General features: G+C 42.1%; 1 protein-coding gene across 1 annotated transcript in view; it reads right to left on the bottom strand.

The window, feature by feature from the left end:
- Nol10 (nucleolar protein 10) overlaps positions 1-14901 on the bottom strand; it is an 84998-nt gene extending 70097 nt beyond the window's left edge. The window contains exons 1-8 of the mRNA XM_052186064.1: positions 14712-14901; positions 12629-12674; positions 10400-10498; positions 6321-6398; positions 4853-4890; positions 3374-3510; positions 2927-2992; positions 1001-1061 (exon numbers count right to left, since the gene is read on the bottom strand). Coding sequence (XP_052042024.1) covers positions 1001-1061; positions 2927-2992; positions 3374-3510; positions 4853-4890; positions 6321-6398; positions 10400-10498; positions 12629-12674; positions 14712-14777 — 591 coding nt within the window. The 5' untranslated portion in view covers positions 14778-14901. The remainder of the gene's footprint in view (positions 1-1000; positions 1062-2926; positions 2993-3373; positions 3511-4852; positions 4891-6320; positions 6399-10399; positions 10499-12628; positions 12675-14711) is intronic.
- Between the last annotated feature and the right edge of the window lie 212 nt (positions 14902-15113).

Here is a 15113-nt window from a genome sequence, read left to right on the forward strand (position 1 = left end):
GAATTCAATTCTGTACACACGGTTGGCCTCAAACTCCAGAGATCTGTCTGCTTCTGCCTCTCCAACTGGGATTAAAGGCATGCTTCACCACACCTAGCTTATTTTTTGGCTTTTTGAGACAAAGACTTTTACAGCCAAGATCAGCTTGCACTCGCTGTATAGACGAGGGTAGCCTTTAGCTTCTAACTTTCTAACCCTTACTACCAAGTGTCCAAGGATGATGGTCTACCATCCTCAGCTTGAGTCCTTGCTTTTTAAAATTATATTTCAAATATTTAGGCATGAAATGTCATAATGATCATGACTTACTTTCAAATGGCTCAGAAAACTTTTTAGAAAATAACATTTTTATTTCAAAAAGGAATGTGTGGGATGCTATCGCTGAACTATTTTCAACATGTCTAAAGGTGTAATTTTCTTAAATAAATTAAAAGCTAAAGATTGATTAATTAATCGGTTTGACTGATTAATTTATCTGATTGGCTCATGGATTTAGACACTGGTTTAAGAACCAAACCTAGGTCACACAATGCTAGACAGGTCTCCATTTTTAATTAGATACACATATATGTCTATATATAGGTATGAGTCTATATATATAGGGTATGCATGTCCCCCATAGCTCAGGTCATAGGCTGTTGTGAGCTGCTCTACCTGGGTGGTAGACACCAAATTCAGGTCCTCTACAAGAGCAATCATACACTTGTAACTACTGAGTCATCTCTCCAGACCCCAGAAAATCTTTTTTGAAATGAAAAATACCTTTGTGGGCAAGGCGGCTGCGGCTAAGCCTGATAACAATCTGAGTTCAATCCCCGGGGCTAATGCAGAAGAACTGAATCAACTACAATAAGTCATCATCGTCGTCTTATCTCCACTTAAGCACAGTGGCAAGTGTGGAATGCACACACACTAAATAAACGCAGAAAGAAAAAGACATTCTACAGAAAAACTGAACCTGTAAACTAATGGAACGTGTTTCAATGGAGCACGCACTAACCTCTATCGTTCCTGTGGCGAACAAACCATGCACAGCATTTATGTCACAAACATTGTTCTCCCTAAACAGTAACACAAGCACAGGAAAAGTATTAGGAGTGTTTAGTTCCCGGCAAGAAGCACTCAGTGAACACGCGAAGTCTATAGCGCATCCAAATCCTGTGGACAGAAACAGGCATGCTCTCATCCACAAATGAAATACATGGAGACATGGATGAGCTAAAGACACGGCTCAGTCACCAGACCCCATACCTGAAATACTATCCCACCATGAGAAGAAAGGCCCTTCTGTGTTCTCCCAAGGCAAGGCAGCATTCTTAAGAACACAGGCTATCACTACAGCAATCTCAAGACCTGCATGTGCAAACAAAGCCTCATTTTCTTCCTCTCGGGAGTGAATTTTGACCTACCTCAATGGGTTACTGTGAAGATTAAACCAAAGAACAAAATGCTCCAGTCCAGAGTATAAAGGATATGTAATAAATAACAGAGGTTATGAACAGGAAATTAAACAGCTGAAGAGCAGGTAATTTTTCATTACATAATAATGTATTTCTTAAAAGTTTAAGTGCTTATATAAAAAGACTTATAATTTAATCCCAGCACTCAGGAGGCAGAATTGGGTGGAAGTTACAAGTTTTTAAACATAAAGTATTTTCGGGGTTTTTACCATTCCATGCTCTCCTTTCAGAGTCCTCTGGCAGAGCTGAGGCGAGCTCGTAAGCTCTGTATGTGCAGATGGGCAGCAGTGCAGCTTCCATGCCCGCCTAGCTGCAGGGCCCTGGGCAAGCCACCGACCCCAATGCAGCTGCCCTCTGTGAGTGGGGACAGCACCAGCCCTGCCACCACTGTCAGCTGACACAAGTAGAGGGCTGCACGACCCTCAGCATGGGGGAGTGAGCCGTGCTTCTGCGCATCTGCTAGTCATCATTATAAGGGGGGAGATAGCAGGGTCACTCCTGAAGAACTTCTGTTTGAATCAAAGTGTAGCTGAGAATGGTGGCAATGTCTGTCATCTCAGTGCTGAAGAGACAAGAGACAGGAGGACTGCTGCAGCCGGAGGCCGGCTGGGCTATGTTAAATGCCAGGCACACAGGGTACATGGAACCACTGTCTCAAGAGGAAACAGAAAGCAAAATAAACGCAAAAGAGCAAGTATAAAGCAATATAATTGCCAAAAAGCTTTTTTAAAAGAAAAGGTAGCTTAGAATATGTGCAAAAAAAGCACCTAAAAATTGAAATGTCTACTAATCAAGAATAAAATTTTAAAGATTCCCACAAATTGAGTGTAGCAGTGCACACTTTTAAGCGCAGCACTTGGGAGGGAGACTCAGGCAGATCTCTTGGCAATCAAGACCAAGCTGATCTACACAGGGAGTTATACAGAACAGCAAGAGCTACACGGTAAAGACCCTGTCTTAAAAAGGAATTCACAAGAAAAAAGTAACAGAAAACAAATCATGGATGAAAACTTAATAATAAAAGTAAAAATAATAAACTTGAATTTTTAAAAGTTGGTTAGAAGTTTTGTTGTTGCAGTTTTAAGACAGGGTCTCTGTATAAAATCCTGGTTGGCCTGGTCTCTCTCTATAGCCCTGGCTGGCCTGAAACTTGCTGTGTAGATCGGGCTGGTCTTGAACTCAGAGATCCACCCAATTCTGCCTCCTTTGTGCTGGGATTAAATTACAAGTCTTTTTATATAAGAACTTAAACTTTTAAGAAATCATAGGGCCAGATGGTGATGATGTTAGGAAAAGAAAAGAAACTGGACAACACCTTCATTTCTGATAAGAGCTTTAGTTAACGACATTCTTTTAAAGATGGTCCAGGATGCCGGTTTAATGCAGCTAGGTCATTTGATAACAACTAGAGCCTCTGGCTCCATCTCCTGGGCAAAATGTGTGCAGCAGTGAACAGGAGTACTCACGCTGCGTCCGTCTGGAGAGGATTCAGGTACCGCCCTTGTTCTAGGTTTAATCTATAAACTTCAGAGCTGCAAGAAACAAAGAGAATGTGGAGAGCTACAAGCATCGTCCTGGGGGTGAGAATAAACTTCAGAGGCGCATGCCCAGCTCTCCCTCACAGGCTGTCACCTCTTTGAAAAGCTGATTAAAACTTACTCTAAATACATACACTATGTTCAGAATTTGCCACATCTTGGTGGTGGTGGTGGTGGTGGTGGTGGTGGTGGTGACTGTGTGTGTGTGTGTGTGTGTGTGTAATGTTAATCCTTTTTTCTAAGATTGATTCCCTTTCATAGTAATGACACATCACTTTCTCTATTAAGGACACTTAGTAAAGTCTACAAGTAATCTAAGAGAAGTCGCCTGTGTGGGAGTTGGAAAAGAGAAAATTAAAATAATCTGACCAGTACCTTGCACCTACGAAGTACAAGTCACAGGATGGATAGTGGTAAGAGAAGTCTCGGCCGAACTTGGGAATTCTGGTTTTGTAGTAAAAGCCTGATTGTGAGTGAAATTCAATATATCTGTCGTTATGTAAGAAGACAATCTGAAAAGGAAACAATCAAAGTTTGTTCGCTTAACTTTCATCATCATTAAAACTACCCAGGCAAGAAAAACTCTCATCTCTCCCCCTGCTCACTCTGTACAAATATACAGATGTGTACACATGTGCACATTTAGCATATGACAAAGGAGCTTATGAAAGCTAGCATAGTATTTAAATGCAAATCTGTCAATACTAGAAAAAGTAAGCTATAAAATCACCATACCAAAATCCTAGATAAAGAGCTATGACAGCTACGAGGACAATCTGTGCCTCACAGTTGGAGGAACTGAAGCCAGAAAGGAAAGCCACGTTAGCTACGAAGCTCAACTTGCTTCCAAAATGCATGTGAACGTTTGTTTGTTGAAATCCTTTTAGCTGGTGAATACTTAGGGTGAATAATGACACACTTTCCATCATTCCCATCTTAAGTTGAGAAAGGGCTTCCCTAACAATTAAGAAAAGTCTATTCAGTTGTGCTCAGACCTGCTCCACCGCATGCTACAACCTCTCCCTGAGTTACAAGAAATGAACAGGCTGTTGGCTTCCTTATCTTGTATAAATAAGGAGATGAAGGCAAACATGCATAGGCTGACATCAATAATCAGAACCACAGATGGAGACCCGAGACCGGAAGGTACCTAACAAAGGCTGACTGCTACCAATCCCTTAAAGGTGAGGTCGGACCACACTGAGAACCAACTTGACATTAGGTTGACCAAAAGCTCGCTCCCAGTGGTTTTTTTTTTTTTTTTTAAAGATACTGCATATCATACATGTATCTGGCTAAAAGTTGACAGGTAATATGTATTACCTATTATTACAGTGATTTTTAATTTAACACTGGGAATATCATAAAAATATTTATTAGTAAAATAAGTTCCAGAGCTGGGGAGACAGTTCAGCAGTTAAGAGCATTTGCTGCTCTTTCAGAGGACCTGGGTTCAGATCAGCAACTCACAATCATCTGGGGACTGATGCCCCCTTCTGGCCTCCACGGGCAACTGCACACACATGGCACTCACTGTCACAGACACATATGCATATAAATAAAAATAAAAAGTAAATATATATACATATATATGTTTTAAAGAAGATTTATTATTATATCTAAATACACTGTAGCTGTCTTCAGGCACATCAGAAAAGGGCACCAAATCTCTTTACAGATGGTTGTGAGCCACCATGTGGTTGCTGGGATTTGAACTCAGGACCTTCAGAAGAGCAGTCAGTGCTCTTAACCTCTGAGCCATCTCTCCAGCCCAGTAAACATATTCTTAAAAAGTAACTTCTCCTAACTCAATTCTTGAGCACAGCAAGTACAAGCCAATGCTACAAAACATACCTTTGAATAGTCATCTGATAAGATCTCAAAGGTGACAACTGAAAAATAATAGGAAAAAAAAAACGCAATTATCAACCAGTATTCTAACAAAACCACAAATTTTATGTGAGGATTCTAATTGGTCTTAACTGGTGAATAATAATATACAAATGCTGTGTTTATCCTACCTCTCCATACAACAGGAAGAACATTCCCACTAAATAAAAAGTCTTACTTTCGTCTAGATTTTTGTTTTTACAGAATAAAAGTAAATTAGAATGATTCCTAAAAGTTTTTGCCATAGTTTTGCTGAGATAGTCTTAGTAGTTTTTAATATTTTCAGATATAAACTAAAGAGTAGCCTTTAATATGCTGCTTTAAGATGGGGCCCCAGGCCAGCACTTGGGAGACAGGAAGGAAGACCTCTGTGAGCTTGGGGCCAGTCTGGTCAGACAATGAGTTCTGAACCAGCCATGAGTGCAAAGAGAAATCCTGTCTCAAACAGAAAGAAAGAAAAAGGCAACAGTAACTAACTCTTCGCCGATACAAAGTTTACCTCTACACAAAAACAGAGAAAAGGAGCAATTATTAATGGTATCGGAGTTTCTATGTTCTCTAGAAGCAAGGGTGAGACTAGGAGGCTATGCCAGTAATTCTACACAGCACTACATCCCCTTTACTTCTTTCCTACTGTTCCTCAAACACTGGGCTAACCGATAAAAGCTGAACTTTGCCATTTTAACTTGCTGCCTATATTAGACAGAATTCTGGATATGACCCCTGTGACCTTTACAGGGTACCATACACGCTGGTGAGATCATGGGTGGAGCCTGTGAGTTATTGATGCACTGCTCCCTGAGTGCATTTACAGTGTTATGTTTACAGTATGACAAAGGGGAAGATTTGTCTAGTCATATGAATCTCTTAAAAGAGGTCTCTAAGAGCTGAAGATAGGACTCAGTGGTTAAAAGTATGTGTTGTTCTTCCAGAACTCCCAGGTTTGAGTCCCAGCACCCACATGCAGCTCACTATCTGTAACTCCAGTCTGAGTGGATCAGATGCCCACTGGCCTAGTGTGGTATTTGGCTCATGTATGGTACACAGATAAATCTGTAGGGAAAATACCCATACATATAAGATTTAAAAACAAAAGAAAAAAGCAAAGAAAATGCTGGCAGCCTAATAAAGCAAATGGAGTCCAGCTGAGACCCAGGAAGAAAGGAGACACCACCTTCCAGTCCCACAGCCATAACCTCTGTGAGGCTAGAAGCCTACTCTAGACCAGCCTTGAAGGTAAGAGCCCACCTGGCCAACGCCCTGTGCACAGCCCTGAGTGTGGCCAGTGCAGCTTGCAGCCTGTTAAGTGCAGCACCATATTAAACTACTTAAGCTACAGCAACCAAAACCTGCACAACCCACTCCCATTTTAAAGGACAGCGCAATGGACAATTATGAAAAGCTATTTATGAGCTCTGAGTTGGCCTTTTACCTTCAGAATCCAAGCACCTTTCAAACTTTAGGGATAACTGATAGGTGTCATAACACCGGACCCGAGGCTTATATGTTCCTAAAAAGAATAATAAAATAAATAAATAAAATTAGCATGAAGTAAAACCAAAGGCTACAATTTGCATAGTCACACCCTAAACAACTGCTTTGTGTCCTTTCTTTTTTTTTTGGGGGGGGGGGTTGAGACAGGGTTTCTCTGTATAGCCCTGGCTGTCCTGGAACTCACTCTAGACCAAGCTGGCCTCGAACTCAGAAATCTGCCTGCCTCTGCCTCCCAGAGTGCTGGGATTACAGGTGTGCGCCACCACTGCCTGGCTGCTTTGTGTCCTTTCTGTCCTGAGGTAAGATAGTTATCCCCAAATCAAAGAGCCATAGAGAATGAAATATAAATACTTTAGAAAATTCATAGTAATCCAGTAAAAGAAGACAGAAACAATCAAACAGCTTGACAAGACAAAAAAAGATTCTTAATATTTGTGTCAGTGAAAGGGTTAAAAAATTATTCATTTACTAATTATTGATTAGTAAATTAATTATTAATTCACTAACCAGACTGGACTTCCTTGATAATGTCCAATACATGTAAGGTATGTGACAGAAATTCACCGTGAAACTGTATTAAACTTACACCCCTTGTAGACTATAGAAACCCAGCCACAAGCACAGCAGCTACAGGAAGAATGTTCGCTGCACCTTGTGTCACACATGGCCAAGGATTAAAAGAAAACAGGCTCCGCTGATCGGGCCCAGCTTAAATAAATGGTAGTAACCCCCACCAGGAAACACGCAGTACACAGGATGAGCAGAGCTGTAGCACCAGTAACAGGCTCTCAATGTGTGCTGTGCAGCTGGTTCTCTTTCTACCACGTTGGAGTCCAGGGATTGAACTCAGGCTTCTCAGCAAGCACCTTCACCTGGAGAGCCACCTCAGCAGCCCCCAGAATGATAAGGGAAGTGAGTTCAAAGACTGCAGCACAGTGCATAAGATCCCAATTCTATGACGCTAAAAGCAGCTGCATAGGGACCGTGGGCAGAGTAGGTGCAGACACAGCAACGCTCTGGGGATGCTCACATTTTAAACGTTCATAGTCTTCTATAATGTTTGTATTCCATATAAATGCTTGCAGTGAGGAAAAATAAAGATCACTTTTTAAAAACTAAAAAGACATTATAAAAAACCAACCAAACAAAAGGAAATAGTTTTCTAGCATGAATCAAAACCTAGGATTTCATAAAAAAAAAAGAAAAGTTAAAAACCAAAAAAATATACTTAAGATAGTAATTGTCTCAGTCAGGGTTTCTATTCCTGCACAAACATCATGACCGAGAAGCAAGTTGGGGAGGAAAGGGTTTATTCCGCTTACATTTTCATGCTGCTGTTCATCACCAAAGGAAGTCAGGACTGGGACTCAAGCAGGTCAGGAAGCAGGAGCTGATGCAGAGGCCATGGAGGGATATCACTTACTGGCTTGCTTCCCCTGGCTTGCTCAGCTTGCTCTCTTATAGAACCTAAGACTACCAGCACAGGGGCACCACCCACAAGGGGCTAGGCCCTCCTCCCTTGATCACTAACTGAGAAAATGCCTTACAGCTAGATCTTGTGGAGGCATTTCCTCAAGGAAGGCTTCTTTCTCTGTGATAACCCCAGCCTGTGTCAAGTTGACACACAAAACCAGCCAGTACAGTAATGCATGCCTATAACCCCAGCACTAGGAGGCTGAGGCTAGAGAAGACATCCTGCGCCTCAAAGCAACAGGACAGCAAGTCCTCCCAGAGCAGAAAAGCATGCAGACTTTGAACCCACTGCTGGATGCTATCTGTGTGATGGGCCTTAGGAAAAACTACTAAAATATACAGGGCCTTGGCTTTTAATTTGAGTTTGTTTTTCCTTTTATTTCTGCATTGTCTACAAAGTTCATTTGCATTATCTTGACTCTCAGGAAAAAGAAATGTGGCAAAAACATACATTTGGATAAAATCAGCACCTGTTTCCATATCCATGCCTACGTATCAGTAAAGTGTAACGAGGTCACTGAGGACGGAGTTGCAGCTGAGACACTGCTCAGTCACTAGAGCACAGCACTCTCAAAGCACGGGGTTTGGTCCCCAGCACTGAAGAGAAGGAAAGGAGCGTGTGAATCTGGCCTGACTCTAAATTGAATGCTCCCACAAGAACCCAAGAGGCTGTTTAACTCCGTGACCGATCACGGTTTGCACACACCCTGGTCTGATTCCCGTGGGTAATCTTGACTGAAACACCTCCAGGGACAAATTTTATCCAACTTGTTTTCAACCACAAGTCCTAGAGCAGTGACAAGGTGGCAGAAGCCAGAGATGAAAGGACTAGCTCTACTGCCCTAAGCATACAGCAGGCAGATCCTAAATCCACTACTAGGAGTTCCAAGGAAAAGGCCCAAGGTAGGGTAAACAAGAGGACCCTGCACCCAACCACACTGCCCCATAACAGCCACTAACTGTACAGAGATATTTAAACGATAAAAACAATTACAATCAAAACGTCAGTTCTGAGACTCAATGTTCATATATAATTGATGAAAAGTTTTTTTAAGGTAAAAATAAAACCTAACAGAGGTGGTGGCACACAGCTTTAATCCCAGTACTCCAGAGGCAGAGGCAGACAAATTGCTGAGTATGAGGCCAGCCTGGTCTAAACAGTAAGTTCCAGGACAGCCAGGGTACACAGAGAAACCATATCTCAAAAAACAAACAAACAAACAAACAAACAAACAAGATCAAACAAAAACCCCACAACAACAAAAAGAATAAAATCCAAGAATTCTAAGTAAGAAAGCAATTAATCTTGTCAAGAGTAGAGAATGATTTCATAAAAGAAAGTGTAATTTAACATTAGACATCTCTTGCCAGGCATGGTGATGCACTTTCTTTTTTCTAAGAATTACTTATTTTACATATATGAGTAGTACACTGTAGCTGTCTTCAGACTCCAGAAGAGGGCATCAGACCCCATTACAGATGGTTGTGAGCCACCATGTGGTTGCTGAGAATTGGACTCAGGACCCCTGGAAGAGCAGTCAGTGCTCTTAACCACTGAGCCATTCTCCAGCCTGGTGATGCACTTTTAATTTAGGCACTTGGGAGGCAAAAGCAAGGGGATCTCTGAGAGTTTGAGGCTATCCTGGTCTACATAACCAGTTCTTGGACAGCCAGAGCTGCACAGTGTGAATCTGTTTAAAACAAAAATAACAAAATCCCCACACTTGATCTATCCCTAGAGCACGGGACATTTAGCATCTCTGGATTAGAAGACCTGAACTAAAGGTTCTTTCTAGCCCTCAATAACTGTGCCCAAACATCTCAGGTCTTCTCAACCCTCTTTCTCAGTTTCTCAAAATAAAATCAGAGGCTGAAGGAATCACTATTAAGAGATTAGCTGCTTTTCCAAAGGACCAGAGTTTGGTTTCCAGCACCCACATGGTGGCTTACAACTGTGTGTAACTCTAGTTCCTGGGATCCAAAGCCCTCTTTTGGCTTTCTGGGCATAAGGCATACATTGCACTTACACAACACTGCTATACTCATATATAAAAAATAAAAATAATAATTCTTTAAAAAAATACAGGCTGAGAGATATGGATAGTATTGGTACTAAGACAGCCATCAATACAGCACAAAGGGATTGGCTGGGGATATATGAAGCCGTTAAAATGGAGTAGAGCAAAATCTGGCCTGGATGCACATGACTGTAATCTCAGCCCCAAGAAGTAGAAGCATGAGGATTCTGAGGGCAGTCTAGGATGCAGACTAAGGCCAAATATTAAAAATAAAATTAAAGGCTGTTACCTGTGACCTACTCTGAAAATTCATTTTAAAAAGATATGGATGGATAAACACAGTAAACTATTCAATGCAGAATCTAGGTCACAGAGAAATGAGTGCTCATTAAATTCTTCTGAGTATTTCTGTATGTTTGAAAATGTTTATAATGAAACACTGAGGTAAACAAAGGGGGTGAACTTTTCCTCCTAGAGCACTTCCTGCTATGGAACACACACAAATCCTAACCACAGAGATGCTTACCAGTTGCTAAAATATACTGTCCGTCTTTTGACACTTTGATTGTAGTACAAACAGTAGGCATTTCAAAGTCCTGAATAAGTTCAATTCTCCTACGAACATCTACAAAGAGAGAAGGAGATAGGATGGAAACTGGTTCAGCACGGGCATCAGAGGAAGAGGACAGAGCATGCTGGACGGACACAGCTACACAGGCAGTAGCACATGACCCAGCGGCTCCCAACCCAGAGAACAATCCCAATACAGCCCACATGGCTTTCCTCTTAGCTCCTACCAGTTGTTCACAACAGCTTGGATCTGAATTCCCCCAAGGACCCAAGTGTCCAAAGGTCTGGTTCCTGAGCTCATATTTTAATTGAGAGGTAGTAAAACTTCTGGGGGAAGGGGTAGTGAGGTCTTAGCCACTGAAGTCATACCCTCAAAGGTGACTATAGGATATTCATTTGCCCTATCTCCTCTTGTTTCCTAGATGCTAAACAGTGAACAGCCTCTTCTACCATGAGGTCCTACTACCACATGCTGCCTCACCACAGGCCCCAAAGCAACAAAACCAGCTGTACACAGACAAAACCCTCCAAAACCATGAGGCAAAACAAAACATCCATTCCTCCTTTTGAGTTACTCAGGTACTCTGCTACGGTAATGGAAGACTGACTTCTTTTCCTCACTTTTTAAAAAGAAAGAATATCTTCTTAAGCTGAAAAGAAAAAGTCCACATGATAATCAGAAAGAGTTTAAAAACCTGGGTCTAGGAGGAACACAAACGCACCATTAGTCACTGCTCAACAATAAGCAGTGTTTTCACCTAAATATTTCTAGGCATAAGTCTCCAAAATCTTAGGCTTACCTAAGAAATTAGCGTAGAGCTGACTTGTTTGCTTGTTAGCTCTGCCTCTGTGGCCAAGAGGGCCCAGGCTAGAGAAAGACCTAGTGCAGTCTCTGTGGACCACAGCACAACACCTACTCTCAAAAAATTTTTTTTTCTACCAGGGTAAGGGTTCTGACTGGTCACTACTGCGAACACAGCTTATCTATGATATATTTATGCCTTGTGTATAAAACCCAAATATTTATTAAGATTAGAAGAAGGCCTATGGGTGTGGCTCAGTGCTTAGCATGTGTGAGGCCCTGGGTTCAATTCCTGGCACCACAAAGAACAAAAAAGAAAAGAAAAATCAAACCAGCTGAATTGCTAGACGCCTATTAGTCCTGAGTAGGCCAGAAAACACTTTCTTCCCATAAATAACCTGAATCCATTTTGTTACACATGAGCGCCCTGGAAGGGGAGCAGATAAAATCCCAGTCTGTAAGCTCCGAGCAGCATTTGTTTCCTCCTGAGTTAGAAATCTCATTTCCACCTGACTTTAGTACTATATACTGCCCATTTTTCCAAGAAGCTTGCCAAAAGATCTCAATCTCACAGCCCAAACCCTCCTAGCGCTCCATTTTTAGAGACTCAGCTAAAATCTGAAATCTATGGGAAGGCAAGCCCCCTTTCACAGCAACATGAACTAGAAATCGTTTAATGAGAATAAAATCACCAAAGGCAAGTGAGTTACAAACAGACCTCATCGTTTACATCCAGACATTTTACACACAAAGTTCTTCTGTTTATAAAGAAAATGTTTACTGTCTCTCTATTGCAAAACAGAGAGATTCAACTGACAGATAAAAGTTCTGACACACTAGGAACAAAGCAGTTAAGGAACTGTTTTGAAATATGGTCCTCCTTGGACCATCTTGCTCAGTGTGGCAGTCCTGCAAGAGTCTGACCACTTTTACCCGAGCCATGTCTCAGGGTTGTTTGCAAGTGAGAATCTTGACAAATGAGGTCACAGAAGGGCAGGTCTGTGGTTCAGCCTACCAAAGCAGTAGGCTACCCACCTCTGAGTTCCTCCCTGAAACGCAGACCCACTGTGTACAGGCCTCATCGGAGCTACGCTGAAGGGACTCCAGGGGCAACTGAGATAAGCCTGTTGATATTCCTGTCATAGTGCCATGTCGTGAGTACTGAAGTCTGTGCCTCTGACCCAGGAGCCTTGCTGCCATCCATTAAAGAGGAAGAGGCCGCCTTGTTAACTTGAAAGAGAGATACCACACCACCAGGAGGACAGGAACCAACAATGCCAAAGAGAGAAGGCAAAAAGCTTATTTGCCAAGTAAGAGAGGCAGAGAGCTGAGGACACTCCCTCTCACAGGCAGCTGACAAGCTGGAGCGCCCTGCAGACTCACCGACATTCTTCTTCTGCAGTGCTCTCTTCTTCCTGTCAGAAAGCCACTACAAGAGAACAGACAGTGGCTTTAAAACACTTAAATTATCTCCTACTTGTAAAATAATGTTCATTTTAGTAAACGCAAGCTTACAGCAAATAATAAAATGGAAAGTGGGACTATTATATAATCTAAACACCATGATAACATAGATTCTGGATTTTTACTTATTTTCTTTTCTTAATGTATATAAGTGCTCTGTCTGCATGCATGCCTGCATGCCAGAAGAGGGCATCAGATCCCATTACAGATAAGTTGTGAGCCACCATGTGGTTGCTGGGAATTGAACTCAGAATCTGAAGAACAGAAAGTGCTCTTAACCACTGAGCCATCGTCCCAGCTTAAAAAAAAAAAAAAAAAAAAAAAAAAAAAAAAAAAAAGACTTATTTATTTATTTATTTATTTATTTATTTATTTATATATGTGAGTACACTGTCTTTAGATATTCAAGAAGCATCAGATCCCATTATAGATGGTTGTGAGCCACCATGTAGTTGCTAGGAATTGAACTCAAGACCTCTGGAAGAGCAGCCAGTGCTCTTAGTGCTGAGCCACCCCTCCAGCCCTCATATTCTGGACTAAAATATATATATATATTTTATAGTGTATATATATGTGTGTGTGTGTGTGTGTATCACATACACACACACACTAAACAATTATTAAAACACCCATTTTGCAAAGCACTTAAAAAAAACATAAAATTAATCCACTAAGCTAAGAGAATGCAAACACTCAAAATTATGGGTTTTAATTCCTATGGGGGAGTGAGTGCTCCCAGTGTGTGTACATGTTCCTATGTTGAAACTGAGTCACATTCCATAGCCCAGGCTAACACAAGCTCACAATTATCCTGTCTCAGTGCCCCAAGCACTGAGAATATTAATGTGTCTCTTTGCCAAACAAATGCATTTCTTACAAAGAATAGGAACAAACCTATGACTGGCTTAATAACCCTGGATAAGAAGTGGTTTTTACCAGCACATTCACTGAAAGCTGATTTTCTTCTACAGGCAACAGCTGAATGAACAGCAACAAAAGCACTTGTCAGTTATTGGGACACTGAGTGGATGGGTCTCTACTGGGACAATTGTGCTTCCCAGAGGGCTTATAGCTTTAAGTTTTAGTTTGTCTTCAGAATCGGTAAGTGCAATCCTAGTATCTTGTAGGCATGGACCAGGGATGCTGGCAAACATATAAAACAACACCAGCAACAAAGAGTTGTCCAGCTTAAAATGTCAAATTTGAGGTTAAACACCCCTCAAAAACGGAAAAATTTCATTTCTAAAAGGGAAAAGTCAATGTACTATTCCTACTAGTCATGGCAAAATAATCTTGAGAAGTCTCTAGACACACGGACTCACCTCTCCAGACCCTAAGTATACACCAAGTCAGCCTGCATTTGGAACGGGATGATACTTTAAAGAGAGTAGGGGTTAGCCACAGTTTTCCTCCTCTCTAGCAGTAAGGGAGCTAGTTGCCTTACAGTCTGTGACTGTATTGCTCTGACTGTATTTCAGGCAAAAATGTTTCAAGACAGTCAACATGTTCTTACACATGAACTTAATACAGGCAAAACAAAGGTGTTGTCTTAGGATTTTTATGCTGTGATAAAATACCAAGACCAAACGCATCTTGGGGAGGAAAGAGTTTACTTCAGTTGAACATTACAGTCCATCACTGAGGGAATTCAGGACAGAAACTCAAACAGGGCAAGAACCTGGAGGCAGGTGCTTATGCAAAGGCCTTGGAGCAGTACTGTTTACTGGCTTGCTCGGCCTGCTTCCATAAAGAACCCAGGGCCATCAGCCCGGGAATGCCACCCCAGACCATGGGCTGAGCCCTTCCCCATCGATCATTAATTAGGAAAGGGTCCTACAGCTATATCTTATGAAGGCATTTTCTCAATTGAGGTTCCCTCCTTTCGGTTAATTCTAGCTTGTGTTAAGTTGACATAAAACCAGCCACCACAATCAGTCAATGGTAAGCTAGAGATACATGTCATTAGGGCGATGGGAGGAGCGGCGAGGGGATGAGAGCTCACCTCGGGAAGAGACTTGCCGCAGCTGAGGCTGTAAATCTTCACTTCGTTGAGGCTGGAGACCTGCATCGCAGCGCGGAGCAGCCGGAGCCCGGCACGCAGTCACAGAACGCCGGACCTCCGGAATACTCCAGGACTCAAACTTCAGGCGAGCCGGCACAGCGTGCAGGAACTGGCGCGAGCTGATGACGCACTTCCTGGCTCCGGAAGTGAGCGCTCACTTGGACGCCGGAGGGCGGAGACACTAGAGACAAGCAGAGCGGGTCCGAAGAGGCATGCAGTGGCTCTGGGGTTGGAAAAAGCGAAAATGAAAAGAAAAATCGTACGAGAAAGCATGAGATGGGGAAGTGAGTTTGAACCTGATATCGTTTGAGACTAGAATGTGACAGTTATAACCACTTGTCA

The sequence above is a fragment of the Apodemus sylvaticus genome, chromosome 6 (genome assembly GCF_947179515.1).
Source record: "Apodemus sylvaticus chromosome 6, mApoSyl1.1, whole genome shotgun sequence".
NCBI classification, from domain to species: Eukaryota; Metazoa; Chordata; class Mammalia; order Rodentia; family Muridae; genus Apodemus; species Apodemus sylvaticus.